At 43.6% G+C, this 27,599-nt stretch overlaps 2 protein-coding genes across 2 annotated transcripts; both read right to left on the bottom strand.

The window, feature by feature from the left end:
- Window positions 1–454: 454 nt before the first annotated feature.
- LOC133127765 (protein FAM83A) lies at window positions 455–6,314 on the bottom strand. Its single transcript, XM_061240956.1, has 4 exons — window positions 5,799–6,314; window positions 4,432–4,599; window positions 1,936–2,060; window positions 455–977 (listed from the first exon to the last, which is right to left on the bottom strand). The coding sequence occupies exons 1-4, from the start codon at window positions 6,312–6,314 to the stop codon at window positions 455–457; spliced, it is 1,332 nt and encodes a 443-aa protein (XP_061096940.1).
- Window positions 6,315–7,408: 1,094 nt separating this feature from the next.
- tbc1d31 (TBC1 domain family, member 31) lies at window positions 7,409–27,197 on the bottom strand. The gene is made up of 22 exons (XM_061248742.1): window positions 26,789–27,197; window positions 26,215–26,361; window positions 25,356–25,471; window positions 24,815–24,993; window positions 23,909–24,060; window positions 21,500–21,659; window positions 20,601–20,801; window positions 18,774–18,935; window positions 18,125–18,204; window positions 17,884–18,030; window positions 17,436–17,569; window positions 17,222–17,355; window positions 16,031–16,210; window positions 15,000–15,232; window positions 13,967–14,119; window positions 12,689–12,824; window positions 12,125–12,217; window positions 11,581–11,721; window positions 10,645–10,839; window positions 8,987–9,137; window positions 8,748–8,903; window positions 7,409–8,227 (listed from the first exon to the last, which is right to left on the bottom strand). Exons 1-22 carry the CDS (start codon window positions 26,863–26,865, stop codon window positions 8,034–8,036), a joined length of 3,321 nt encoding a protein of 1,106 aa, XP_061104726.1. The 5' UTR covers window positions 26,866–27,197; the 3' UTR covers window positions 7,409–8,033.
- Window positions 27,198–27,599: the final 402 nt, after the last annotated feature.

Here is a 27,599-nt window from a genome sequence, read left to right as displayed (position 1 = left end):
TTTAGGAAATTGTGGTAGTTTTAAAACTAGCTAGCTAGCAAGCTAACTATAATGAGAGAGTCAAAAGGTTCCTGGCTGCTTGCTAGTTGTAAGTTAGTGTCAAACCAAGAGACAGCCTAGTTATAATAGCTTGGTTGCCACACAGTACTACAGTGAGATGTAGTACTGTGTGCACAAACCGACTGAGCCCAAAACATAGTTCTCCCCACAATTTCATTGGGTGGGGGACAATTCAAGTGAAATTTTGTTCAAGTGGTTTGAAGGCTTCATTTTGACAAAAATATCAGTCTAGTCAGCCATCCTAATTTGAAACATTTCAAACTTTCTTTGTTTGTAAAACATTGGTTGACATCGATTAAATTATTGATATATTTTAGTATAATGAAGGTTTTACACTTACACGATGTAAAAGGCCAGAAATGCATGGGTTGCTTGGTTTTGGTGATGAATATGCTCACTGTGGTTTGGTGTCCGGTTTCTTAAGGTACGAGTACCCAGCGGTTGGTCTAGGAAACGAGCCGTTGGGCCTTCCGAGCGCCCCTCCGTAGAAGCTCCGCAAGCGCCAGCCAAGGTTCCCGGCAGCGCTGTCATTCAAAGACCTCTGACGGACAATGGGCTGGCTTACAGCCTGCATCTGGCAGATGTACTGCCCATTGAAAGTTTTTGTGTAGAACTTCTGGGGCGTAGGTACGGGTGTAGGCCTGGCGCCGTGTGGCCTGGGCGGGGCGGCATACTGAGGATAGATACGGGCAGCCTGCAGGGGAGTAGGAGCAGCAGTGGGCCGGTACGCAGGGCGTGGCGGGTCTCTGTAGACGAGGGGCCGGACGACGTCCAGTGGAGGAGCCGAGTTTGGGAACTCGGGCACGGGCTTCGAGTCGGCATAGAGCCGGCGGAACTCCAGGTCGAAAGGCTTGACGCCGCTGCCCTGGAACAGCACCAGCATGCTCCTGTGAACCTGCCAGGACAGCCAGGTGAAGCTAGGGTGCAAGACGGGAGGAGGAGGGTGAGTCAGTTCCCGCTAATGCTCTTAAGATTTTGAGAAGGAGGCGTGATGTGGGTCTGCATGAAGGCGTTAAGTCAAAAGCAGACGGTGGGGTCACTGGTTGATATATTTCCAGGGACCCTGTTGTAAGTGATTAATGCATGATGGTATGCCAGATGGTGACATCACCACCTACTTTTAATTTCCTGTCAAGATGAAGACCCTCATCTCACCTCTTCATGTAATTAAATGATTAACAGCAGTACAACCAAATTCTCAAGTTCACTGCTGCAGTTCAGATATCTGCTGATGCAGACTCACCCCTCTATTGGACAGCAACAGACCATGTTAGTGTTTTCTGCACGATCTATTGGTAGTTAAAATTCTTGTCTTTTAGTGTGCATCTCTTCATTCTTTTTGCAGCACTGAAGGCATAATCCAAAATAAAATTTTGGACCTTTCTGCACTTTTTTGTATTAGCTATTAAAGCTATTCAAATATTTGTTTCACTTTGGTTTAAGTGCAAGGACCTCTGAAATGAGAATAATATCAGCTGCATACCACAAATATATTGTTAGTGAAAACAACTTGCTGTGGTCCAGTGTAGGAGTTCCAACTGTACACTGCAATCAGGTTTCCAGAAACATAACATGCCACTAAACCAAAAGCTAGTACTGTACTTTGGAAAACTGTCACAATACAATGCTGCATTCTGAAATGGATGCACGCTGCAATTGATGGGGGTTCTACCAACTAGTTAATGAAAACCATAATGATGGCTTGTTAAAATAATGTAATAAAGTTTTGTTTGATGCTGACCCCCAAGGGCAGTAAAACAAAATCACAAGAAAAATGTTTTACGGAACTTCATTCATGGTTTGCAACCATACCATATTTTGGAGATCCAAGAGAAGGATTTAATCAGCTGTCATATGTCGTCCAACACAGCTTACCTGAATGATCCTGCAAGGGCAAGAGTACAGTCAATGATGACAAACTTTTCTTTAATCTGACCAGTGAATTTCCTCCCAGATTTTGCACAGTATGTCTCTCCTTGAACACTACGAATCGACATCTTCTGCAAAAAGAGAATTGGGGATGTAGTAAGAAAGGCTTCTATTTTCAACACTGAAAAGCAGTTATTGTCATTTAACGTATGAGCATCATCTGAAATTGATTCTAATATTGGTATTAATATTAAAGTACACAGATCCTCAACCCTTCAGGGCAGATGCAGGTCTTTGTTTGTTAGTGATTATTTATGTTTTAGTTATGACTGGGGCCCTATAGTATAATTATGCATCTATCTGACAACGTTAGATTTACTTTTGAAGACTTCTTACAAGTTTGCTTGCTTGGTCAGCAACTGTTTCATTTTAATTATTTGCAAAACAAGCAAAAAGGCCCATTCATTCTTGTGAATCTGCATGAAATCAGCAGTTCTCAAACTTGGCCCTGAGGCCTCCATATCTATGCTGGTTTTTGTTTCAAAAGATTGTAACATGCAGTTAATTACTTGCCTTCTTTAGGCCAAATTATGTAATAGGTTCAATATTATGAGAATAAGAATGAATATCCCACATTTACAGTGGGCTCCAGAATATTGGCACCCTTAATACAAATTAAAAAGGATGCATATAATAAACTATATACTTTTATTTCAGTACATTTACTGTAATACATTTTTTTCTGAAAATCATAGGTTGGCTCCCCTAGCAATTGTTGTGAATAAAAATCCAAGTGAAATTGCTAATAGAAATTTCACTTAACCCCTTAAGTTGCCAGAGTGGGATTTTTTGCATTTATTCTTTTTTTCAGTGCAATTTCCAATCAATATGGTCACAGCATACACCGTTTGAAAGTGTTAAAACTCACGGTTCTATCTCTATAAAATATTTTATGATGCCATTGAAAGGAATTTGTCCAATGTTAGTACCACTGTGTTTCTAAGCCCACCAGACACAGCCATGAGCATCTGTATCCACTCAAGAACATCTCCTCACTGAGGGAAAAAAAGCTTCTACTTCAGCTGTGTTTGAGCTGTAACTTTGTTTTAGTGATATTTAGAGTAATTCTGGCTCTTGGCATACAAACTCCCAAGGGTTACCTTTCAGAAGAGGCCATGATTGTGCCTGCAGTCAAAATGGTTCAAGAGTAAAACATTTTTTTTTTATTCCTTTTATTTTGGGTATGTGATTTTCATTTTAGTGTTTTTGAAAAGGGGTGATACTTATGGTTAATTTATTTAATCTTAGTTTAAAATAAACATTTGTAATTCCATCACTACTTGTTTCACTACAGTATAATAATGAGGTAGCAAGCATGCCGAGTCTGGTAATGGGTACAAAAACAAAGCACCAGGGAATTTTGGCAATGGCCATCGCAGTCTCCAGACTTAAATCCCATCATCAAAAGGACCTGTGGTCTGAACTGAAGGGGGGTCCATATGAGCAACCCCAAGGATATGAATGATTATTAAACGTTCTGCATAGAGGAATGGTCAAAAATCCTCCCTAACCTTATCACAAATTACAGGAAAAGACTCACGGTTGTCATCTTTGCTAGGGGTGTTTGGACAAAGTATTAAACCAGGGGTGTCAAATTGTGAAACCTGTTTTTTGGGGAAATATTTTTTTAATTTGAAAAAATTAAAGATTGGTTGATTTATGTTTTAGTTGATTGATTTGGTTGATTACATTGAAGAATTAATAAAGCACACTACACAATGTCTTTAATAATTCTGGAGCCCACTGTATATAACCACTCAAAAAAAAAAAGAGTAATATCCAACTTTCACATCCTGTAATTTCCTATGAATTCCTGTCTGATGGCATGTGATTGGTAGTTTGAAGGTATCATGCAGCTTTTGAATGTGAGCAGGTGGTAAAATGTCACAGTAACCCATACTTATGATCAATTAGTGATGGTGAGAGCAGTCATGAAGAGTGGCAAAAACAAATGCATTTAATGGATTCACGAATGGGCCTTGAGGGACATAAAAGCCGAGGTTAAGCTTTCTGCAAGTTTGAAGGGAAAGGAATGAAAAATGTAAGTTAAAATGGCGCCTAAAAAATGACATGCTTAAAGTGCTGGCTTAACCATCCAGTAACTGAAATAGTTGTGGACCTAAGTAGATGTTCTCAATAACTTGAACTGATCCTGGAATGGAAACCTCAGCAAACATGGGGGGTGTGGACTGTGTACATTACATTACATTATATTACAGGCATTTGGCAGACACTCTTATCCAGAGCGACGTACAGCTAATTAGACTAAGCAGGAGACAATCCTCCCCTGGAGCAATGCAGGGTTAAGGGCCTTGCTCAAGGGCCCAACGGCTGTACGGATCTACCGACCTTGCGGGTCCCAGTCATGTACCGTAACCACTACGCTACAGGCTGCCCTACTACCGTGTTCATGTAAAGACGTGGTCAGAGATGGTTACTCACAGTAAGGTGAGAACTGCTTATGTGCAGGTTCTCACACATCTCCACAAAGAGGTGCAGGTTGATGTGGTCCAGCAGGAGGTATACAGACACACTGCGCTTCCTGGTGGCCTCCAAGATGTCACAGAGGATCTCCACGTCCGTGAAGGTATCCATCACAATGGCCAGAAGCTGCCGCAAACAAAAATGCCCCCTTCACGCTCATCCTCACACTCGATCAGGAGATACACACACATTCATTATAAAGTAGTTGTCATAAGGAAATGTGACCATTATATTCTTAATTTACCAATGATATCCACCAATAGATTTGTCGACTCACCTCTCATCAGCAAAGAATATTTTAAGATTTTTTTTTCATACAAAACATGAATAATCTGGTATCCATAAACTTGTTTTCCCCTACTTTTATTCCTGGTCGAAGGTTTCCGATGTATTCATTTTCTGATTGAGCAGTCAGCTAGTTTTTAATTGGAAAACGCAATAAAATAGGCTGTGATCCTGGTGATAAACTCAAATAGTTTTGCCTGTCCAAAAATCTACAATCCCTAGTTCATTCTCAGTAGGCCTTCCTCTTTGCAGGCAAAGAACATACTTCAACCATACTTTCTTTGATACCTTTCAGAGATCTTATTGATCACAAGCTAGTATTAAATTCAGATAAAAACTAAATGCATTTTATTCTCTTGGATTTTATTATTTTAGGAGTAACACTCCTATTCTTGGTAGTCATACTCTCCATGGCTCCCACATTGAAATGGTTGAATATGTAGGAATTTGGTTAGAAAACACTGTTAAGACCCATTTGAATGTCTGTCTTAAAAAGAGACTTGGAAATCTAGAAAAAAAGATTGGATTCTTGTAGAAAAACAAATCATGTTTCTTTTTTGCAAGTTGGAAGACCATTGTGCAAACAACCATGCCTGGGCTTCATTACAGTGATTATGTACATGCATGCCTCTTCCTCTACCTTGACACCCCTTGATTCTATATGTGATGCATTGTGTTTTATCACCGGAGAAAGATTTTAAACTCCTCATTGTATTCTAAATAGAAAAGTGGCATTGTCTTCAAATACAGCAATTCTAGCACTAGGACACACAAGTACTTAGTCTTAGAAACTCCACTACAATGGCAAAAAAGGCTTTAAATACTATACCTCCTACAAATGGAATTAATTACCGGAAACCCTTCAAATTAAAATTAGAATCTCAGCTTCCAATAGCTTCTCTCTTGAGAGATCTTGATCTCAATGACTACCTGTTTAAATAAAGGGCAAATAAAAAAATAAAATAAATATTGGGGCCAGATCGATGCCTGAACTACCGCACATACCCATAACTGCCCAAGAGGGGGTGAGGAGCTCTTACCGTGGTGGCTTTGCTGATGTACTCTCTCAGCAGGTCCTTGAACCTGGGCGTTCCGTCAGCCTGAAAGTACACATCTACCCTGGGCTTGCCCTGCAGATGGTAGCCCCAGTCGGCCACAGGCCACCCGTAGTCCAGGCCCGGTGGCTCGCTCTCTGTGTGGACTGGGAAATACAACTCTGTGGACCCCGAAGCTGAAGATCCCGTCTCCTGCTCTTCCTCGGCCTCGGAGCAACGACTGCCCTGCGTCAGGTCCCTGGCATTTCCCAGGATGTAAGCTTTCTCCTCCTCAGACAAGAAATCCACCTCTCCTTCAGCAGCCAGCGATTCGCGGTAAGCCAGAAGGCCTCGGTCCAGCAGGGCGTCGGTGGCCACCCTGGCGCTCTCGTTGTGGCTCAGGTCCATTTTGGCCGTCATGGCCGAAGGGTACCGCATCCCCTGCACCCGTTGTCTCACCTTGCCGACCTGCCTGGGCCTCAGGTACCACTCCACCACCAGGCCACCGCTTTCCAGGTTCATGACTGGCGGTGGGGGGGTGCTTCGCCGAAGTCCGGAAAGGTCTGCTATGCGAGTGCAGGAAGAGTGCTGGTCGTGGCTGCTGAGCTGTGTGTGTGTGAAGCTGAGGAGCGGCTGCTAACCCCACCCTGCCTGGAGGTGGAGGCAGGTGACGGACGGGTGAAAACAGGACTGCCAGATGAGATCGGCATCATCTCACTGCACACATTCACACTCGGCAGTGCAATCACAGAGAAGATTTCATTTGTCACTTGTGCGTGCACTTCAGCTGGGTGACGGGGCAACACAGTACATAAGATGACTTCTTTCTGAATGGTAAACACAGAAGAATTGATTTCTACATTCTGATTGCTACTATCCTCCAGCCCTTACAATTGCAGTATGATATACAACTTTTTTTAAATGCCTATGTATCAAAGTTATATATACATTGTCCTCCATAATGTTTGGGACAAAGACCCATCATTTATTTTTTTGCCGTCTCTGTACTCCACAATTTGAGATTTGCAATAAATAAATCATGTGGTTAAAATGCATTGTCAGATTTCAATAAAGGGCATTTTTATACATTTTGGTTTCACCATGTAGAAATTGCAGCAGTGTTTATGCATAGCCCCATAATGTCAGGGCACCATAATGTTTGGGACACAGCAATGTTATGTAAATGTAGGCAGTCATGTTTAGTATTTTGTTGCATATCCTTTGCATACCATGACTTCCTGACGTCTGATATTATGCTGATACAGTATGGAACACATTTGTTGGCTAAATGGTTAAGTCATCAAAGGTCCAAGGTATCAACTGAGCCTCAAACCACAGTGCTGCTGCAAGATATGCAATAGATATTAAAATACTTGTTTCTCCTGACAAATAGACCTGTTGAATGGAAAAAATCTTCAAGAAAAACAATTATATATAAATAATATATGCACATAATATAAATAATATATGCACATTTTCACAATTTCCTGCCTTGTCTAAGGAAATCTAAAACCATGGAGTACAAATCACAGTGAAAAGGTGAATAGAGGATGGTGGAAACAAAACGCAATATGAAATTAACTCCATAATAAAGAATGGCACCCAGTTACACGGGAGAGAATATATTAACTGTATTTAAAGTGCATTCATGCATTCCTCTGTACAGTGTAAAATGGACACAGAAAAGCACCAATACATTGACACATAAAACCAATCGCATTTAACATTCAAACTCCCTAAATACTGATTGCTAGCATTTCTTCTGTGTGCCTACCACCAGCAATATCCACTACTGAATACTAAGAACGTCAGGAATTTCAGTAATGACTGTTACTGATTAAAATGTCAACAGTAAAAACAAACCAGAATGGGCTAACAGTTACATCTTGATGATGCTACAATTTCATTCAAATTATGATTGAATAACAATGGCTGTACTTATTGGGTGCTGGTTGTCTGCTGAATCACCGTTTTCCAGTCAGAAAATATGGACAGTGATAGTGAATCCAGGTCTGTAAGCTAGGTCACGGTGTTTGTGATTGTGTCCTCTCATTGTGGACAGTGATGGTTTGCGCAGAGTCCAGGTCTGTAAGCTAGGTCACAGTGTTTGTGATTGTGTCCTCTCATTGTGGACAGTGATGGTTTGCGCAGAGTCCAGGTCTGTAAGCTAGGTCACGGTGTTAGTGATTGTGTCCTCTGATTGTGGACAGTGATAGTGTGTGCAGAGTCCAGGTCTGTAAGCTAGGTCACGGTGTTAGTGATTGTGTCCTCTGATGCTAAGCTCCCACATGTGATTGAGGGCTGAATGCTGGCCGAGCAGGTGAGGGAGGTTTCGTTTCTGGAGCGGTCCGCGAGCCTCCGTCTCAGTTCCCGGACGTCCCGCATCAACTCCCGCTCTTTGTCCTCCAGCTCCTTCCTGCCGCGATCCAGGGACACTGTGTGACAAGGAGGGGTCACAAGGTAAATCAGGGTCAACTAGAGTGGGAACAGGAAGGGGGTCACAGGAGCAATTTATAGTTGTGCAGGGAGGTTTTTTTGGTACAGTTTTTGGTGCCACCCCTAAAAAAACCCACTTTTAGCAGCAATAGTATTAAGTAAACATTGGCTGGGAGAACTTCAGGACCACCCAATCCGGCTTTCTTGCATGTGGAGATAATATCAGGCCCCTTCCATGCGCGTGAATTCACTTCCAGTCGTGCAATGTGTTATGCTCCAGAATATTCCGGTAAAGTGTGGAACATAATAGGTAACCAGGCTTGCAACTCTAGGGTTATACATTTGATTTGCAGGTGAAGCAATACCAGTGTACCCTTGAGCTATGTGCTTAACCTGAACTGTTTCTGAAAATATCAAGCTATATAGATGGATTGTATGTATGTAAGCTGTTTTAAGTTGCTGTGAGTAAGAGCACCTGCTAAATGTCCGTCATGTAAAGATGTAAAATGTGGCACTCACGCTGAGCTGAATGAGAAGAATTGGACGGGGAAGTGGAAGGGGGAGGGGACTCGCTGTTCAGACAGACATTCTTGGACTGCGAGTGAGCAAGGGCTGGTTTCTGCAGAAGTCCTCTGGTCGAACAGGGAGACCGCAAATCCAGCTTCAAGTGCCCTTCTGCAACACAAACACACAGGTTCGTCATCCCCCTCTCGGCGCGGTGGACACGCTCAGTGAAATAGTGGCTGCTCTCTCCTCACCATGGCGGGACCCCCGAGGCGGCTCCTCCTGGCTGCTCCGCAGTCTGTCCAGGTGCTGCCGCGTCTCCTCCGGCTCCCAGGACGGGCCGTCGCCCCCGCAGGCCTCCCTCCCTTCTGCCAGCCGCGCCCGCTTCTCCAGCACGTCCTCCCACTGCACGGGACAGAGGAACGCTTCAGACACAGGGCCGCCGGCAGGGCGGGACAACCACGTGATTTCTCTCAGGCCCTAGAGGAGGGGGGCTCCAATGGTCGGTGAACTTAAATAAATAATATTGCCCTGGAAATTATATCATTTTGTCCCAGTCCCAGGAATTTCACCTGGGAGCTCTGTTCAGACACACAGTACCCCCACTGCCTCAAGTACTCAACTGCCGATCTCTCTCTAGTGCGGTCAAAAAGCAGATTGATCCCTCTCGAATTCACAACTGCACAGCCGAAGACCAGACAAGAAACAAGTTTGATTCACGGAACAAAAGAGTCAGGCCCCTTCTACATGGACGAATTAAACTCTTTTCTAATTTGGCATATTGTGACCAAGGAGCTGAATGTAGGATTGTCTTTACTACCAAATTTCAAAGTGAAGCTATTGGCCTTGTGTGAACAATTTGTTCTGCCTCTACTTTACTTCAAAAACTGTTGAACACAGTGTAATAATAATAATATCCACCAAGGAGCCATTTGCAACCACAACCACATTCATGCATGATCCCACTGGTGATTGGTGGGAGTGTAGACATCCGTGATTTTCCTCCAAAACACATGGTGTCACCCGCCGGCTTCTTTTTACATTGCGGATCACAGCCAAACTTGGAGGAAGAACTTCAATATGCGGCTTTGACATGCAGTATACCGGCCTCTAATGGACCAACAGGGGTCACTACAGGCAAAGAAACAAGGACCCCAAACCAACTGCACCCTCCTGTACCCTAGGTGACACAAGCACCAATTGCACATCGCACTAAAGTGCCACCAGCCACAGTTGACACTGGCATGGTCCACATTTCTGAGGTTTTACTGTAGTGGTTTAACTAAGAGTGGCTTTACACAGCAACGGTGCCTGCCGAAAACAGCAGATTTTTGTGGTTTTGGCCTTTCATTTACATGACACCGGCGTTTTGGAGGGCTGAAAACGTTAACTTTTGATAACGGTTCCAGAGTGGAATAATTGGATAACGCTGTCTTTACCGTTTTCCGTGTAAATTGGTAAGACGCAATTCTTGTGATCATGGTGGGAGGAGTCAGGGGAGGAGGTGGGTGATGACATGAAACTGTGACGACACGGACCCGAATATGCAAGCGCGTGGGGTTATTCTGTGGTGTTGAGTTGCAAAGCTACACCGCCACCCACTGGCCTGGCATACATACTACAGCGTTTCAAATATTTTTGCACAACCTTGTAAAGGGGGATCTTTATCATAAAGTCATCGTATGAACGCAGATATTTCGGGAAACGCAAGGGAAAAAAAACTTTGAGAAACGTTGTTCTGTCGGCTAAACAGGGCAAGTTTTCTTCTATTAAATTATTGACTCTAATTATAAGACACGACAATAAGACTGACTGCTTACATCTTTCCTTTGTGCTCATGTTCTTGTGCGTCTGAGTAAACCTTCACTCCAGTGACTATCTGAAGTGTGTTTATGTACAAAGAGAGCTTCACCTTCTTGCCCTCCACCTCCTTCATGGCGAGGATGAGCTGCTCCTCTTTGTCCAGCACCTCCTTGTTGAGGCGGGACAGCTCCTGGTGGTGCCTCTCCTGCTCGGCTCCCACCCACCCCAGGCGCGAGAAGACGTGCGCTTTCCAGTCCGTGTCCGTGTCCATCTGCTCCGCCTCGGCCAGCGACTCCTCCAGCAGCTATGCAAGGCAGAGTTGGGTTGGTTAACGGGAATAAAGTCTAATTAAAGCCATACTGTGGAGGGAGTCACACGTATACACTCTGCAACATCTTTTCCACTGTAAGGGACGGCTGGCCACAATAGGGTTGTGCAAGGAAATTACAGGAACCGCAGACCAAAGGGGGTTGTGACCGGCAACCCCCAAGAAATCAGGGCATTGACAAAGTTATTGTTATTTTTAGCTGTCTAGTACAGGATATTGGAGTTGGAAGTAAATAATGAATATAATAATTGTCATACTGAACCCAATGGAAAAATTATTCAGGAGAAACAACCCTTGAAGTGATCCATCCATATCTGCTGCATATCTGACAAGAGCATGATGGTTTGAGGCTGGTTTGATACCTTGGACCCTTTACGACTTTTAGCCATTTAGCCAACAAATGTGTTCTATACTGTATACCCAAATCTCACTTCGCGTACTGAGAATAACCCTTTTCAGTTGGAAAGTGAGTTGCTTCATCAGTCCAAACTTGATTCCACAATGAGAGAATATAAGGGTTTAAGGGTTTAGCTTCCTCCCACTGACTATACAACCATTCCAGGAACTTTCTGCCTCACATGAATTAAATTGTTTACCCAACACACATGAAAAACATATAAACATTATCTGTAAAATAAGTCCTACTCAGAAAGCAGACAGAATCCCAGAGGAAACAGAGTGTATTGTTGGGGAAGTAAACGCTTGACAGCAGTGCACCTGTTTGGACTTCAGATTGTGGACGGAGTCTGCATCCAGCGCCTGGTGAAAGGCCGAATCCTCCAGATCAGCCACGCGTCTCCGGACTTCCACCTCCGCGTTCACCTCCTGGGTCACTCTCTCCTGCTCTTTGGCCAGTTGCTGCCAACAAGAAGGGTGGGCAAATTCAGCGTAGCCCCTGCCTGACCAGCACAGAATTCAAGCCAAGTAAAATCTCAAGAGGATGTGGGAAAGTCAACCGTGAACCATCAAAATACCAAGCCCAAGTCTAACATCATGAAGCAAGTATGCAAAGGAAAATCTGAGGGAAAAACCTAGGCAAACTCCAACTTGATATATTCTTGAAGTATGCTGGTATCTCAGAACGCATTATTATTTGTAAAATTCATCCAGTGAACCTACGGTAGCTGGTAACATTTGAAGGCAGTGCTTATGAAATTACTAGACCCTTGGTAGTGCACTTGCAGCACTCAAAGTACTTGTAAGAGTGCAGACACCAACATCATGGTATTCTGAGATATTTTTCCAATATTGAGATGCAGACCTGTTCAAACAGCCCTCTCTGTGCTTCTAGCTCCATCTGTCGGAGCTCCAGGTCCTGCATGGTGATCGCAGTCTCTTGGTCTCTGAGGGTCATCTACAAACAAAAACACGCCACTGCTGGATTAAGGAAATCTTGGGAAGCAGGACTGGATTTCACCCAGTTTTCTGACAATGGTGCTGACATACATCTGCTAAAACGGCAAACAGATGGTTTGTGTGAAATAAGCAACAATCTGGTTCAGGATTCTTTCTGCAGAAACACGGTTGACAGGAGGAATTTGGGACAAAGACAAACATTTCAATGGCAGTAACAGAAACAGTATGTACTTGTATGTGAATGTGTGTACATGAATAACATTTTGGGTGGTTTTCGGCTGCCAAGTCAGTAATTAATTGATGGCAGCTGAATTCACAGGGCATGGGGAAAATACCAGATACCAGGGTGCTCAAGCATTGTGTGTGTGTGTGTGTGTGTGTGTGCTTGCACGAGTGGATGTGAGTATGTGTGCGTGTGTGTGTTTGTGTGTGAATGTGTGGGTGTGTGTGTGCGCCACCAGCAGTGCACCTTTCTCTGAATCTCGTCATCCAGCCGCCGGAGCTCCACCCTTTTCTGGTCGTGCTGGTGTTTGAGGAAACGTCTCCTGGCCGCATCAATCAGGGTCAGCTCCTTCAGCTTCAGCTCACGCTTCATGGCAGCCAGCCTGTGGAAAGCACCAAACACTACTACCAGAGGAGAGTAACAGACACTACTACCAGAGGAGAGCACCAGACACTACTACCAGAGGACAGCACCAGACACTACTACCAGAGGAGAGCACTAGACACTACTACCAAAGGAGAGCGCCAGACACTACTACCAGAGGAGAGCGCCAGACACTACTACCAGAGGAGAGCGCCAGACTCTACTCCCTGAGGAGAGCACCAGACTCTACTCCCTGAGGAGAGCACCAGACTCTACTCCCTGAGGAGAGCACCAGACACTACTACACCCGAGGAGAGCACCAGATACTACTACACCCGAGGAGAGCACCAGACACTACTCCCTGAGGAGTACTACTCCCTGAGGAGAGCACCAGACTACTCCCTGAGGAGAGCACCAGACACTACTCCCTGAGGAGAGCACCAGACACTACTACACCCGAGGAGAGCACCAGACACTACTCCCTGAGGAGTACTACTCCCTGAGGAGAGCACCAGACTACTCCCTGAGGAGAGCACCAGACACTACTCCCTGAGGAGAGCACCAGACACTACTCCCTGAGGAGTACTACTCCCTGAGGAGAGCACCAGACTACTCCCTGAGGAGAGCACCAGACACTACTCCCTAAGGAGAGCACCAGACTCTACAACTCTCCCTCAACATCCCAGGGGAGCGGCGCGGTGATCAACAGCATCCAAACTAATCACCATAAACACGACAGTGTTTGCCTCCACCAAGAGAAACTTTATGCCACCGCTTTCTTGAAAATATCATATACAGCCAGTTCTGTCCATTCCTATCATACTGCAGCTAAAAAAATAATATCTAACAAAATCTTACATTTTCAATACTAGAACAACAGCCATGTTGGTTCTGGAACGTGAAGCAAACGTTACAGCCGCTAAATAAGGTCTGCATTCAAAAGACATCTGAGTAGAATTGCTGATCTAGGATTAGGTTTCCCCTGTCAATATCCCAAACCTCACGAGCTAAAAGCCAATACTGAATCAACAATTCATGAATACGAGCCCAGAAGATCTTGCCGGTGGCCTGATTGGGTCCGATTTATTCTCAGCAGGCAGCGCTGTGGGAGGGAGGTTGTTTTGGCCGGCGTCTGCAGCAAAGCGGGGGTGTTCCACTGACCTGGCTCTCTGCTCGGCCAGCTTGCTCTCCTCCTCCTGGAGCATGGTCCTGCGCTGTTCCTCAGCCTGCTGCAGCAGCTCCTGCTGGGTGTACCAGGCCTGGTCTGCCGCCTGCCTGCGCACCGTCTCCGCCTGCATGTCCTGCACCATCTGCCTGCGCCGCGCCCGCACGAACACACATCGACTCCAGCCCGGATTCATACAGGCATGCATCTCTCATACACACTTCCCATGGTGTATCTGATACACTAGCTCTCTATCAGAAAACTCAGTTTCCCACCCCTACCCTTATCTCTCTCAGATACACCATTTCCCATCCCTACCTCTCTCTCTCTCTCTCTCTCTCTCAGATACACCATTTCCCATCCCTACCCCTCCCTTTCTCAGATACTGCATTTCCCATCCCTACCTCTCTCTCATAGACTCCATTTCCCATCCCTTCCCCTCTCTCAGATACACCATTTCCCATCCCCACCCCTCCCTCTCTCAGATACTCCATTTCCCATCCCCACCCCTCTCAGATACTCCATTTCCCATCCCTACCCCTCTCTCATATACTCCATTTCCCATCCCTACCTCTCTCTCAGATACACCATTTCCCATCCCTACCTCTCTCTCAGATACTCCATTTCCCATCCCTACCCCTCTCAGATACTCCATTTTCCATCCCTACCTCTCTCTCAGATACTCCATTTCCCATCCCTACCTCTCTCTCAGATACTCCATTTCCCATCCCTACCCCTCTCAGATACTCCATTTCCCATCCCTACCTCTCTCTCAGATACTCCATTTCCCATCCCTACCTCTCTCTCAGATACTCCATTTCCCATCCCTACCTCTCTCTCAGATACTCCATTTCCCATCCCTACCTCTCTCTCAGATACTCCATTTCCCATCCCTACCTCTCTCTCAGATACTCCATTTCCCATCCCTACCTCTCTCTCAGATACTCCATTTCCCATCCCTACCTCTCTCTCAGATACTCCATTTCCCATCCCTACCTCTCTCTCAGATACTCCATTTCCCATCCCTACCTCTCTCTCAGATACTCCATTTCCTGCTGACGGATCCTCTCTCGCTCTTGCGACTGGTGCTCCACGATGAAGGTGGGGTACTTGTTGAAGACGGGGTATTGGCCGCGGGTCAGGGGCTCGAAGTCGCTCAGCATGGAGCGCGGGTGGAGCTCCTGTGGGGTGGTGTCCATCAGTCGGTATGTCTCCTTGACCACAGCAGTCACGTCCAAGTGGTTCCGGTGGTGGAAGAAGTACTGAGGGACAGGGGACAGAAGGTTGTATAAATTAAATCTTAATTTCTTCCACCGAAAATGCACATCATAAGGGATCATGGATATGGACTTGAAAAGATAAGTTCCGACAAAATATGTAAATTAAGATTCAAGATGGTGGAAATTAACATTCAAACATGTTTGTAGCAGTAAGATATTGTTATAACTATTTCAGATTCTAAATAAGACATGTTTGAAGACTGTTTTTGGGACATTATTTTATCACCAGTACTCAATAGTCATTTTTCGAGAAATTCCAGATCATTTATGAAGAAAAAAAAATGATAAAGCTTATAACAAGAAAGGTATTTGCTCAAAACACTCTCCTGGATATGGAGTAAAGGTTGGCAAAGTTTTGCGATGGTAGGATGCCTATGCAGTGAGGTTCAGAGTCCTCTAATATCGTCCAAAATCAGGTTTTTGAGAAAATTTACTCCAAAGATAGAAATGGTAAATATACTAATTTCACCATACACATGGCGTAATCATTCAAAAGGTGGTATTCTCCTGAAAGTTTAATAGTTGAGGGATAATTTGCAGCAGTAAACGGAAAAAGGTTCATTTTACTGACAATGTGATTTTTCTTCAGTGGAGCAGAACCTTAAAAAAAAAAAATTGTTTTGCGATTACTCAGGTTGTCATTGTCTAAATAAAGTCGAAGGTACCAACAACATACTTAATCCCTGTAATAAGGCACACCCACCCAAAGCAAAACTTCACAGCCATCCAACTTCCCCATAAACCATGTGCTTGTGGACACACTCCTCTGAGACCACCCACCTCAAAGTCCTCCCTCTGGGTGCAGAGTAGAAGAGGGGCTCGGCAGCAGGTGACATAGGACACCACCGCCATCAACAGGAAGGCTGGGTGATTGGAGAAGACGTTGTCAAAGAGCTTCAGCCACTCCTCCCGAGTGAGGACCTCTGAGAACAGGGTCTCCAGGAGCGGCCAGACGTACAGCTGCCGGACAAACGGACAAGAAGGGTTGGAGACAGACATTCACGCTGACAGTTTGGGGTTAAAAACACAACCAAGGTCATGTTGCACTATACTGTTTGTAATTGCCTTGTTCGACAAGGGTCATTCCGACTACAAAAATAGAACAAAAACTGCGGAAATCTGGGCATGTATTGATATCCAGGTATTATAGGTTCATTTAAAGTGAGTAGGGTAGTATGAGATTGGTGAAGTTGTCCTCAATCTTCCAAATGAGGCTTCACAGAACAAAACAGTGGAATATTGTGGAACGATATCTTACATTGTGTATACTTGCGAAACTTTGCATCTTTATAGTTGGCGTTACCGTTTATAATTATCGTGCTGGGGTGAATGTACTTTTAGGGATTTCCACATGTTGGTTAACTCATTGTTTATTTCTCAATTACAGCATTGTTCTTGCCATCATTATGGCATTAAGTTAGACTAACACAGGTTTTTGTCTGTAAACAGGAGTTTGTCGGTGGAGTCCTGAAGTTGAAGCCAGAATAGCTACAGAGCCAATGTTTATCTGTGCTGAGTCAGCCGAAACAATTTACTGAAGGACTAGCATGGGCTGAGAAAGAGGACCTATATGTTCAACAACGCACCTGCTTTAGGCCTTCTGTCTCCACAGAAAGCACCGTTCAGCAAGGAGCCCCAGTAATAATCATTATTATTATTATTTTTTCATAATTCATCATTTTGGGCTTGTTTACTGTTTGAGAACACTTCAGTTTGTTGCGCCTTCCTCGCTCTGACACCATCATGAGAAGGTTATTCACCGCTTTTTACATTTTGTATTTCGTACTAACCATTACTCCATGAATTTATGTGGGCTGAACACTGGAATAGAAATGTTATTATACCGGTTTTTCACAACAAAAGCAAATGAAAAATAATTTGTTCCTGATCCCTGCCTCCTATCATGATCTAGCAGTGGTAGTAATAGCACTAGCGCAGTAGTAGTCCGTTAATCACGGGAAGGATTCCCACCTGTGATGTGATGCCGCAGTTGATAAGATGTTGCAGCAGCTCCTTGTCATGGTGGGCCAGGGCGTTCTCCACCATGCTCAGCACATTCAGCGGTGGGTTGGGGAAGTACTCAAACCAATGCTGGCACCAGTTCACTGCAAATATGGCCAAACCGTTAAAAGGTACAGTCTACACAAGCACCTGTTTCAAACGTTTCGGCCCCTCGGGCGTTTACCTAACACGGTGGCGACCACTTCAAAACAGACAAGCGGATTGTTCTGGAAGAGCTTGACAAACGGGAATGCCATCAGAGGTAGATAGTCGGTCTCTCCGAAAATGGCAGACCAGTAAGTCAGAGCTGACAACAACCTGCATGCGGGGAGGGGATAGACAGAGGAAAAAAAGGACAGAAAGAGATAGAGAAAGAAGGTTGGTACATAAACTCAATTCGGTGGAGCAAATCTGAGGGAATGGGGGAGGGAGAAAAGCTGTCCACTTGTGTTGCCAAGGGCAGAACGGGTGTGGTCCCTGCTGTGTCCCCAGGCGGTTATGGGTGAATGTTTTGAAATTGGCTTGTTGTTGCCAGGGGTAACAGGGTGAAAGCTAGACTTCCGTGTTGCTAGGGGTAATGGTTGGGCTCAATGCCCGTTATGGTGCCAGGGAGCGGTTGCCGGGCGTGGCACCTCTGTAGGCCTCGGTGCAGCTTCTGGCTCTTGATTGGGTAGCGCTCCTGCAGTGTCAGGAAGGCGGAGTGTGTGCCCTTGTCCATTAGGCTGTTGAAGGCCGAGTGGTTCTCTGGCAGGCGCAACAGGGAACGCCACACGAACATCCTGGAAATAAGAACCGACAGGAAGCGTGCTGCCTGCACTTACTCTGCAAATTGATAAAAATCCTGGCTTTCAGTGACTGCTATTTTTTCAGTACCTATATTTGGATGGGTATTCTCCAAAAGTCTTCAGCAAAGCCTGAAGCCTCCTCTTGTTTAATCCATCGGGAAGTTCATTCTGGAATGCAAAACCTTATTCTGTTCAAACTGAAATAATCTCCGACAAACCTTACCAACGGGTATTGTTATATTGGAGTGAGAATACATCACAAAAACAAGAACTATGACGCTATCAGTTGCTTTATTCAGCTAGAAGAAACCATCACGTCGTGAGGTTAAATTCACACACACACACACATTGTGCACTTATACTGCAGGTACTGTATCAGACCTATTTATTATGTTAGTAATATGGATTGAATGACAATCCGAAACTTGATTTATCTCAACCTCAAAAATGTGTATGGTTGGCTGGCCTCACTGCAGCTAAAAATATGCTCACACAAACATGGAAGCTCCCTGTCCAGATTGCATTGGGTAAATATTTTCTTCCATCGATTGCTCAGATTAATGGAGCTAATTAGAGAAAGTTGGATGCCTGGCATTTAGCAGCTGCTGTTGCCAAATTATTATCATGATTTGGGTTATCTTTTAACTGTTTTCTGTGGCCCGGCAGGGTTTAATAGAGAAAAAAACAGTATGCATGTTAGATTTGTACTATAAATGTATGTGTGTGTGTGGGGTTACCTCTTTGTCATCTAGAGGGGAAAGGGCCTGGGATCTCAGGACCTTTGGCTTGACCCTGCGTCCAGATGTCTTAGCTGGACGTTGGACAGGTCCCGCACGAAGCTTCACCCTCTGATCTTCCATGTTCACGCCCGTCACAACTTTCACCAGGGAGGGGGGAGGCTGGGAGGAAACAAGGTCACCTCATTTACGGGCCGTAGCTTTGCACAAAACCATTCCACACCACAGTGGGATAACCGTAAATCCACTTCATTGTATTGCTACAAATGTATAACCCAAAAATGGCTTCATTTCAAACTTTCAAAATATATCTACTAAAATAAAAAAGAAACATTTGAGAATCTGTAACATATTGGCTTTGAAGCTGAAATGCTTAGTCTGCTGACCCAAAAACATGTATACTTCAAATACAACGTCAGTGAGCTAATCACGTGCGCTGCGAATGTTGGTTTTGGAAGACAGCGAGGACCGGCGCTGAGGGAACCCCCCCCCCCCCCACCCTTTTTGTGCTTGGCTGCAAATAAACAACAGCGGCTGTGTGCACGCCAGCCCAACCCGGGCCATCAGAGCTGAGGGGCCTGCCTTCTCAAACCAAACGGCCGACTGCCTGAATATCCCAGCGTTATCGCCCACTCCACTGCACCTAACCACCCCTCTTGCAGTGCTCTCTCAGAACCTGGGGTGAGGTGCCGTTTTTAGAATTTACTACCATACTAACTGCATAAAACTTTCCAGGTGAACACGTGGTTCCTTTCCAGAGGGAGATTATACAAACCATTTTGGTGTGTGTACATGCAAGGTCTTGCAATGACAGCCACTCATGAGGATTCAAAAAATGTATGACTTAGTGTTGTAAAATATTCTATATCCTATAACATTATATTATCTTTTACACAAAACACAAAATGTAAGTGTTACATTTCTTTTAAGTGAACGTTATGTGTCAGCTTGCAAAGTTTTTTCCATAGGATGCACTACTTTTTTACCTTCACTGTCCCTTTTTTGCTGAAATGAGAAAGACTGAATGGAGTCAAAACACATACCAGCTGCTTCTTATGTGAAGTCCTTTAATTATTTGATAATTTCTGAGAGAATGACCATATGTGGGAAAGAATTAAGGATCAGAACTTTGCCTGCATTTGACTGGGCCTTCTCCTGCCGCTTGGCGTGCCCAGCCCAGGCTGGCTGTACCATGCGTAACGGGCGAAGCCAGCTGGCGCTAAGGAATAGGCGCGGCCTTTCCAGCGCGATGCCAGAAGCCAAACCGCCATCTGCGCCTTGTCTCACAAAGGTGAAGGGCTTGGCACCCCGTGGCTGAACAGTTCTCAATGCCTCTTGTTTTACCCTACAATTTCTCAAACACAAGAACTTGATTTCCAACTTCAGAAATTGTGCCAAAATTTCTCACAAAGCATGCCTTTTCTGTTTAAAATACAATTTGAACTCTGTATTGAAACACAGCTGATGTTCAAGGTTGCAGTGCTTTCGCTAAGCGTAGCCATCTGCTTCATTCAAGTCAACACTGTTTTTTTATATTATATTTGGGCCTGGTTCAAAGAGTAGGAATGCTAAAACAGCTTTAAAAAAATTTAAAAAAAATTTTTATAAATGATTCTAGACATTGGTTTTACCACCCCCTGTGGGCAGAAGGTAAGAAAACATCCTTACCCAACAATGTGATGACAATCAATATTTTTGTGTTTACACAGAATAAAAAGCTGTTGGCATTATAATAACACCGTAATGGGTGTTTTGGGAGGGGGGTGTTGGAACAGATGGTCTCTGTGTGTGCGAGGTAGTTTGGGGGTTGCAGACATGGACCATTACCTTGTTGAATTCCTGGGTCAGAGCCTGTACACTAAAGATGCTGAGGCCCCCGCTGTCCATCACCGTGACGATGTGGTGGCCGCTGGGGCTGACGGCCACAGAGGTGATGGCGTCGTCCAGGGTGCCGATGTCGAACAGAAGCTTGCACGTCTGGATGTTGATGAAACGCATGATTCCATCCTGGCTCAGCACACCCAGGGCCTGAGGACGTGGATGAGGCATGAGACACTTTGCACCCGGTTCCCAAGCGGAAGCGGAAGACGTAAAAATACATGTGCATTCAGCCATTACAGGTCCAACAGTCTAACTTCTCCAAAAAATTTTCTCATTTGTACTATTTCTTTCCTCGCATGTGTATTTCAAATACACATACCATGTAAATATGTAAGACAGCTTCAGAGTTGCTGTAAAGTGTATGTCTTCACTTTGAAGGAGGAAGGGCTACTGACTCCTATAGGTTTCAAGTCTTTATGCTAAACTAACACATGCTAACAATGTCTTGGCATGTCTGGTACTGTAGTCCAGATAGACGTAGTGCAGGTGTCTAGTCGTCCTCTTTAGCCCCTTGTTGGATTTCGCACTTTAATCGAGGACTTTTGAAATTGTATTTAAAAAAATTGAAAACAATGTATTTGTCTCAGTACTGTAGGTCCTGAACTTATTACTGAAATTCTTAGACCATCTACTAGACTGTGTACTAGACTGGCTAGTGGCGTGGCTTTACAACTGAACCTATGTGAATTGTACCGTATCCAACCTGTTCTGTAGTTTGTTCTACGAACTTGGTATGCATTTTTTTTTTTACGTCGCTTTGGATAAAATGATCTGCTAAATAAACTGTAATTTAATGTAGAAGTGTCCCGGCTGTGCCTGTCTGTGGTGCGTGTGCACAGTCGTACTTGGCTGGACCCGCCGTCGAAGTTGTCCGGAAGGAACTGGAGCTGGCGCACAGTGCGCACTTTGGGTGGCATCTGGACGACCCTCAGGAGCTGCCGGCTGTCCAAGCTCCAGAGATGGAGGAGGTTGGACCGGCCTCCGGCTGCCAGAGTGCGCCCGTCCCTGTGCGGAACATTCCGGATTACTGCCCTGCATCTCTCCACCGGCCTCTTCAGCCCAGCAAACGTGCGCTCTCTATGGTGACCTTTTCATTCTCATATGCACTGTACAGTCCGTGATCATTATTATCATCATTGTTGTTAACATCACGTTATTCGGCAGTCACTATTTTACCACAGTAATGACTGTTATTATTAATAAAGATGGACCACAGTTTTAACACTTAATTATTTTCAAGGTGACTGTCAGTACGTATAACTCATATAATATCCATTTAATATTCTATTCAAAAAATTCACAAGGTCAAACAAAACATTTTTAAAGGCTAAATTAGTTTCAGCAAAATATTCTTATGAAAAGCAACATTGCTTAAATAAACGTTACTTGCATAAATAAACTTGCATGAGACCCTTCACATTAATATTCGGTGTAATAGCTTTCTTTTAGGATAAATCTCTACCAGCTTTGCAAACAACAGTGGTTGGGAGTGAAGTCCAATCTTCTTGGCAGATTTGCCCAACTCTGTTGGACATCACTGACAACGTTTTGACACAGATTTTCAATGGGGTTGAGGTCATGACTGCGCTACTCAAGGCCACTTCAATATAACTTTCTTCCTGTAGTTCAGATCAGTGTCCTTTCTCAAAGGTGGATTTCCACCCAAGGGTCAGGCCTCAAGTGGACTTGAACAGGTTTTCAGCATTTACATGTACTTTGCACTGTCAATTCTCTTCTGTTTCCCAGTCCCTGCAAAAGCGTAGAATACCCATACCATGACACTGCTACCACCATGCTCCTTAAGAAAGGCCATACAATACAAACACGTTGTAAACAAAACAATGCACCCGCCACCCCCAATAATCTTATAAGATTTCCATTTTCATTTAAAAACTAAACTTTTGAATGCAATTCACTTATGTGTATCTGTTTATAGAAGTACACATATCTTATAATTAAATATTAAGTGTTTATAGACTAGTTTATACAGTTTAAAGCATTTTTAATCGTGAAAAAAGTGGTTTAAACAGGTGGTTTTAATGTTGTGGCTGATCGGTATATATTTGGTTTTCTTATCCCAATCGGTGCTTGAAGATAATTTTATCTCCGCCTTGCCAAGAAAACTCATTGGGCATAATTTTTGTGTCTTTCCTACAAATTCACCAATTGAACAATGATTCTCCCAAAAACGACACTTACATGGCACACAGAGAGGGCAGTGAATTCATTGTATGGCTGGTAAAGGAGATCATTTTTGTACCTGTTCATAATTGACAGCTGCTAGGGCACAGTGGCCAGTTCTGTTTTCCACATTTATTTATTTTTTCTGTCTGAGGATGAGCTTTGAATAAAAGTATGAAATTGATAAACATGTGAATATAGAATTTGTACTCTACTAAAATGTGAAAACAGTCCAGGGATTTGCAAGGCACTATACAAGTACAGGTGTACAATCCTGCCCAAGCCGACAAACTCAAATATCTCCATATAACGTGTTAACCAATAAAACGCACTGAACAAATACTGCTCTCAATGACTGCTACCTACAAAATAGAGAATAATTCCACAAAAAAATGTATCCACAAACTTCATCCTTGGCCCCCTTAAAGGTCCCATATTGTAAACATTTCCAGTGTTTTATTTAGGTTCTGATATCCATAATAAGACCTTTGTGTGGTTTTAAGTGCCAAAAACAATCTCTATCCAGTTTTCTCCAGCGCCTGTCTGGAGCTTTCTTGTGTCTTTAAGGCTCATTAATATCTATGAAGCTCTATTCTGATTGGCAAACTGCTCTGCAAGACAAATGCAAATTAGCATATAGTTGCAATGTCATAAAGTTACGAAGTCCAGGGCTTGTGTGGATTTCTTTGGGGAGTCTGCATTTTGATCACCTACCACTCCTTTATAATCCACATAGAAAGGGAAATGCCATTTTTCCACAATATGGGACCTTTCAGCTGAGAGTTTATTATCATGCTTTGGTTACTCTTAGTAATGTGGTTTGTGCCTTGGCTGTCTTGGAAGTATGCACTCAGATTTCCACAATAGGTAATCTTTAATGGCGGTTTGAAACAATACATTTATTATAATTATTACTAGCACACATGGTGTGAAAAGACTCCATTATTGCCACTATTATCACTTACATTTGACTTGTTTTGTCAATATAATACAAATTACTATTAGTCTAACTTTCTGATATTATTATTATTATTATTATTATGATTATTGAGGTTAGGATTCCTTCTGCTCACCGTGTAACAGCAAAAGCCCTGTAGTATAGCCTGGGTCCCTCCTGCGGCACTGGCAGCTGGTATTTACAGCATAACGTGTCGCTCTCCCAGGCAAAGATAGAGTCATCATTAAAGCAACTGAGGATGGTGTTACTCAAAGGCAGAAAAAACACCTGGAAAAGAAGTGAACATGCGCAAGAATGCATCTTTGTGTATGCACACAGGTTCACAGGCACACACACACCTTTATACAGACTTACTGGAACCAAATGAACTTTGACCCAACCATCCAAACACTTGAAGCCTTTCACACAGGAGATTTGTCTGCATTACACAGTATGACTTCTCAAATTTCACAGAACACTAAACGTCTGAAACTGACTGGAGACACCTCCCTTCAAAGTAGCTAGATGACAATATAAGATAATAATTTTATAAACTTTATATATTTTTTCTCCTAAACAATCCACATTTCAAGCAAGAAATTAGCGATACAGTTGCTGAATCATGATTCATATTATATGATCTGCAACACTTAGTTTGAAAGTTTGATTCGAGTTTGGTGTGCCAGGCAGTTGCTCCGACATCCACTGCAAGTTTAAATGACTCACATGACGGGTCAGGACCACTCGTAAGTGTTGTTCCAACCAAGGAAATATTCTATATAAGAGAAAATTAGTGAATGCACTAAGTTATCTTAAATCACTCGTTTTAAGAGATTTCAACGATCTTTCTGCACGAGTGGTTCTTGCATAAGGCCCAATGCGTCTGGTGAGTTTGTCACCTTTCCAGATAGCGGCATAATCTACCCGCATTCAGCAGGTGGTTGGGTGCTAGTCTCAGACCCTGTAATTAAAAAGGCATCGGCCATCACCATTTAAAAGACGCCATCAGAAAAGAATGTTCCAGGTTGACACCCCCCCACACCTTCTGTATGCCCACAGACTGGCGGACGTTGAGCTTCCTCTTCCTCTGGAAGGTGTCCAGGTCCCACAGCTGGGCCGTGTCGGCGGAGGTGGTGATGGCGTACCTGCCGGAGCTGTGGACCGACACTGAGGACACGGCGCACTCGTGCCCGCGCATCCAGCTGACCAGCTGCTTGGTGTCTGACACAAAAAATGGACACGATGGTGGGTATACCATAAAAACACTGCAAGATCCCTGCGAGAACCTAAACTTTGCACATCTCTTCTTCTCTTATTCTTGGTGCATCAACTCCTGCTTCAGGCTGTGTTGGTAAAACAATGTTCTAGTGCTAACGGACAGTCACTTGATTCAAATGATTTTGAATAACGCACTTAGGTTGATGATGGTTGACAGTCAATGAAAAGACATATATCGTGATATATATATATCGTTACCACCCAAAATGGAAAATAAATTGTGATATAAATTTTAGGCCATATCGCCCAGCCCAGCTTGAAAGCTACATTCAAATGATTGCAAACCTTGCACCCAGTGAGCATACCTTTGTCGAAGCACTTGATAGAGTAGTCTGCCAGGGCGACCAGGTACTCTGAGGTCCTGCGCAGGTTGAAGGCCAGAGCTGTGCAGGCCTGAGCCGTTTTCTGTATGAGTCTAAACCTATTATGACACCCAAACCAGAGGTACGAGTTTCAAATCCATGCACTGCACAAAATGTAACCAAACACTTCTGGACTATGAATAATTATTTGTTTGAATAAAGAACAAGCATGATCACAACAGACACACACAGACATTTTCATGATTTGGTGACTGGCCTAAAATTGTTTACATTTTGTTTTTATTGCTGATTACTCGTTAAATTGTCAGAACATATACAGTATTCTGGTATATTTAATGAGGATGAAAAGTTGTAAAGACACTGACAGTTACTGTAGCATGCTTGAAATAGTGTCTGATTGAATAAATCAATGGTACCATTGCAAAATCCAAACCTTGTTATGGGTAGGGGTTGGTCACGAGATAGCACATGAAAACCCCCCTACTATAATCACTTCCCATTCAAACACATCAGTTTGAACACGGCACTAGTCAGAGTGTAAATATAGTTTGAATAGGAATTCAAATAAAAATATTTGAATTCCATGCAACTTATTCAGTTGAATTTTAAGGGGTTTGTCACAGAAATGTATTAATACATTACTTGAGTTTTGGGAACCCCCGCATTATTGTACTGTATATAATATACCCTTTGAGTGAACTCTAAGTGCAGGTCTTTAGACTGTGAAAATGTTGATCACGTAACTCCAAAATATCGACATTGTCGACCAGTAACTTAACCCCTTTGTTTCTGCTTCCATAAAGAACATGTCTGAAGCTGGACTGCGGGGCATTAATGTTACCTATTTCTGATGACGTCAAAAACGTAGATATTCCCATGGTGGTCGCCAGCGAGAAATTCCTCTCCCGTTGTGTCAAAGGCGATGTGCAGAAAGCGAACTTTCTTGCTTCGATGACCACCCGTGGTGCGAATAATGCTGACAATGGCCCTGTGGATAATGGTCAGTCAAAGCTGAGCATGTCTACCAATTCATGTAAGTTACATATTTATATTTACGTTATCACACACTGAATGTGGAATCTTTCATTTCAATATTGGGTTTGTAGCTATATAATCCTGTATAGCATCGCTAACGTTACTATAAATACTGTATGGTATCTCAAATAAATTACACCTCACATATGCGATAAAACAGATTACAACAATAATTGTATCGAATTGAGATTAAAGTAATTTAAAGTTCTTTAGCTGAGACCTTTACAGTTTTCAACGAAGAACTGTAAAGGTCTGTCATTGAAGCCAACGAACGCACAGCCCAACAGAAAAAAGGTTGACTGGCTAGCATGTATTTATAATTAGCATGTAACTAGGCATGCAACAGATTTAACCAAATATCAAACTTAACATAATGTTACCCATTACTTGGCGACGGTCCTGGGTTTCGATACCAGATTTTCCCACTCTCCTTGTTCCCTACGTCTGTTGTCTGCATTTCGACGTATTAGACCAATAATCTTCTGCGAACTAGCGACCCGCGATGGATTAAAGTTACTGTCGATATACCTTTCACCGGCGTAAGCCGGCTAGCTACCTATTTAGCTATCGCCAGTGTTGCGAGCGGTGAATACAGCGGGAAATTTGAACCGACCTGTAGCTACCAACAGTTAGCTTTAAGTACAGTTGCACAGCGGTAGAAGTTACTTTAGTTACAAACATTTAACACGAACGCACTATAAAACAGTTTTATGATGGCGAATTTGCACTATAATAAGGTGAAGTGTAAGTTTCTGCTGCTAATATCTCAGTTGAGTGACTCCGAATTGATTTCGCTTTACCAGGAAGTTACGAAGCAGGTAAATACTTAGGAGCATTGTGGGTACTGTCGTTCTCTGCGTGGGCACAGAACAGAACGTGATTCACACTTTAGCCTACAAAACGTCAGAAGCTAGGATTGCTTGCGTTTTGTCGATTTTCGGCTTGGTTTTAGAAATATGTTTCGTTGCAGTCGCACAACCATATCGGAGCTTTGTGTGTTTTTTCTATGGAGTCTTAACAAGCACCTAAAGTGTGTAATGTAGGCTTAAAAACATAAAAAAACAGCCCATTTAAACACAAAGATCACAACCACTCATTACTGAAAACATAATGTGAAAGTGAACTCGTATGATCTTATTTTCAATGATGGCATGTAACTAAATCCATAAATTAATGTCTGCCAATATCACC

The sequence above is a fragment of the Conger conger genome, chromosome 1, assembly GCF_963514075.1.
Source record: "Conger conger chromosome 1, fConCon1.1, whole genome shotgun sequence".
NCBI lineage: Eukaryota > Metazoa > Chordata > Actinopteri > Anguilliformes > Congridae > Conger > Conger conger.
This window is presented reverse-complemented; position numbering and strand designations above follow the sequence as displayed.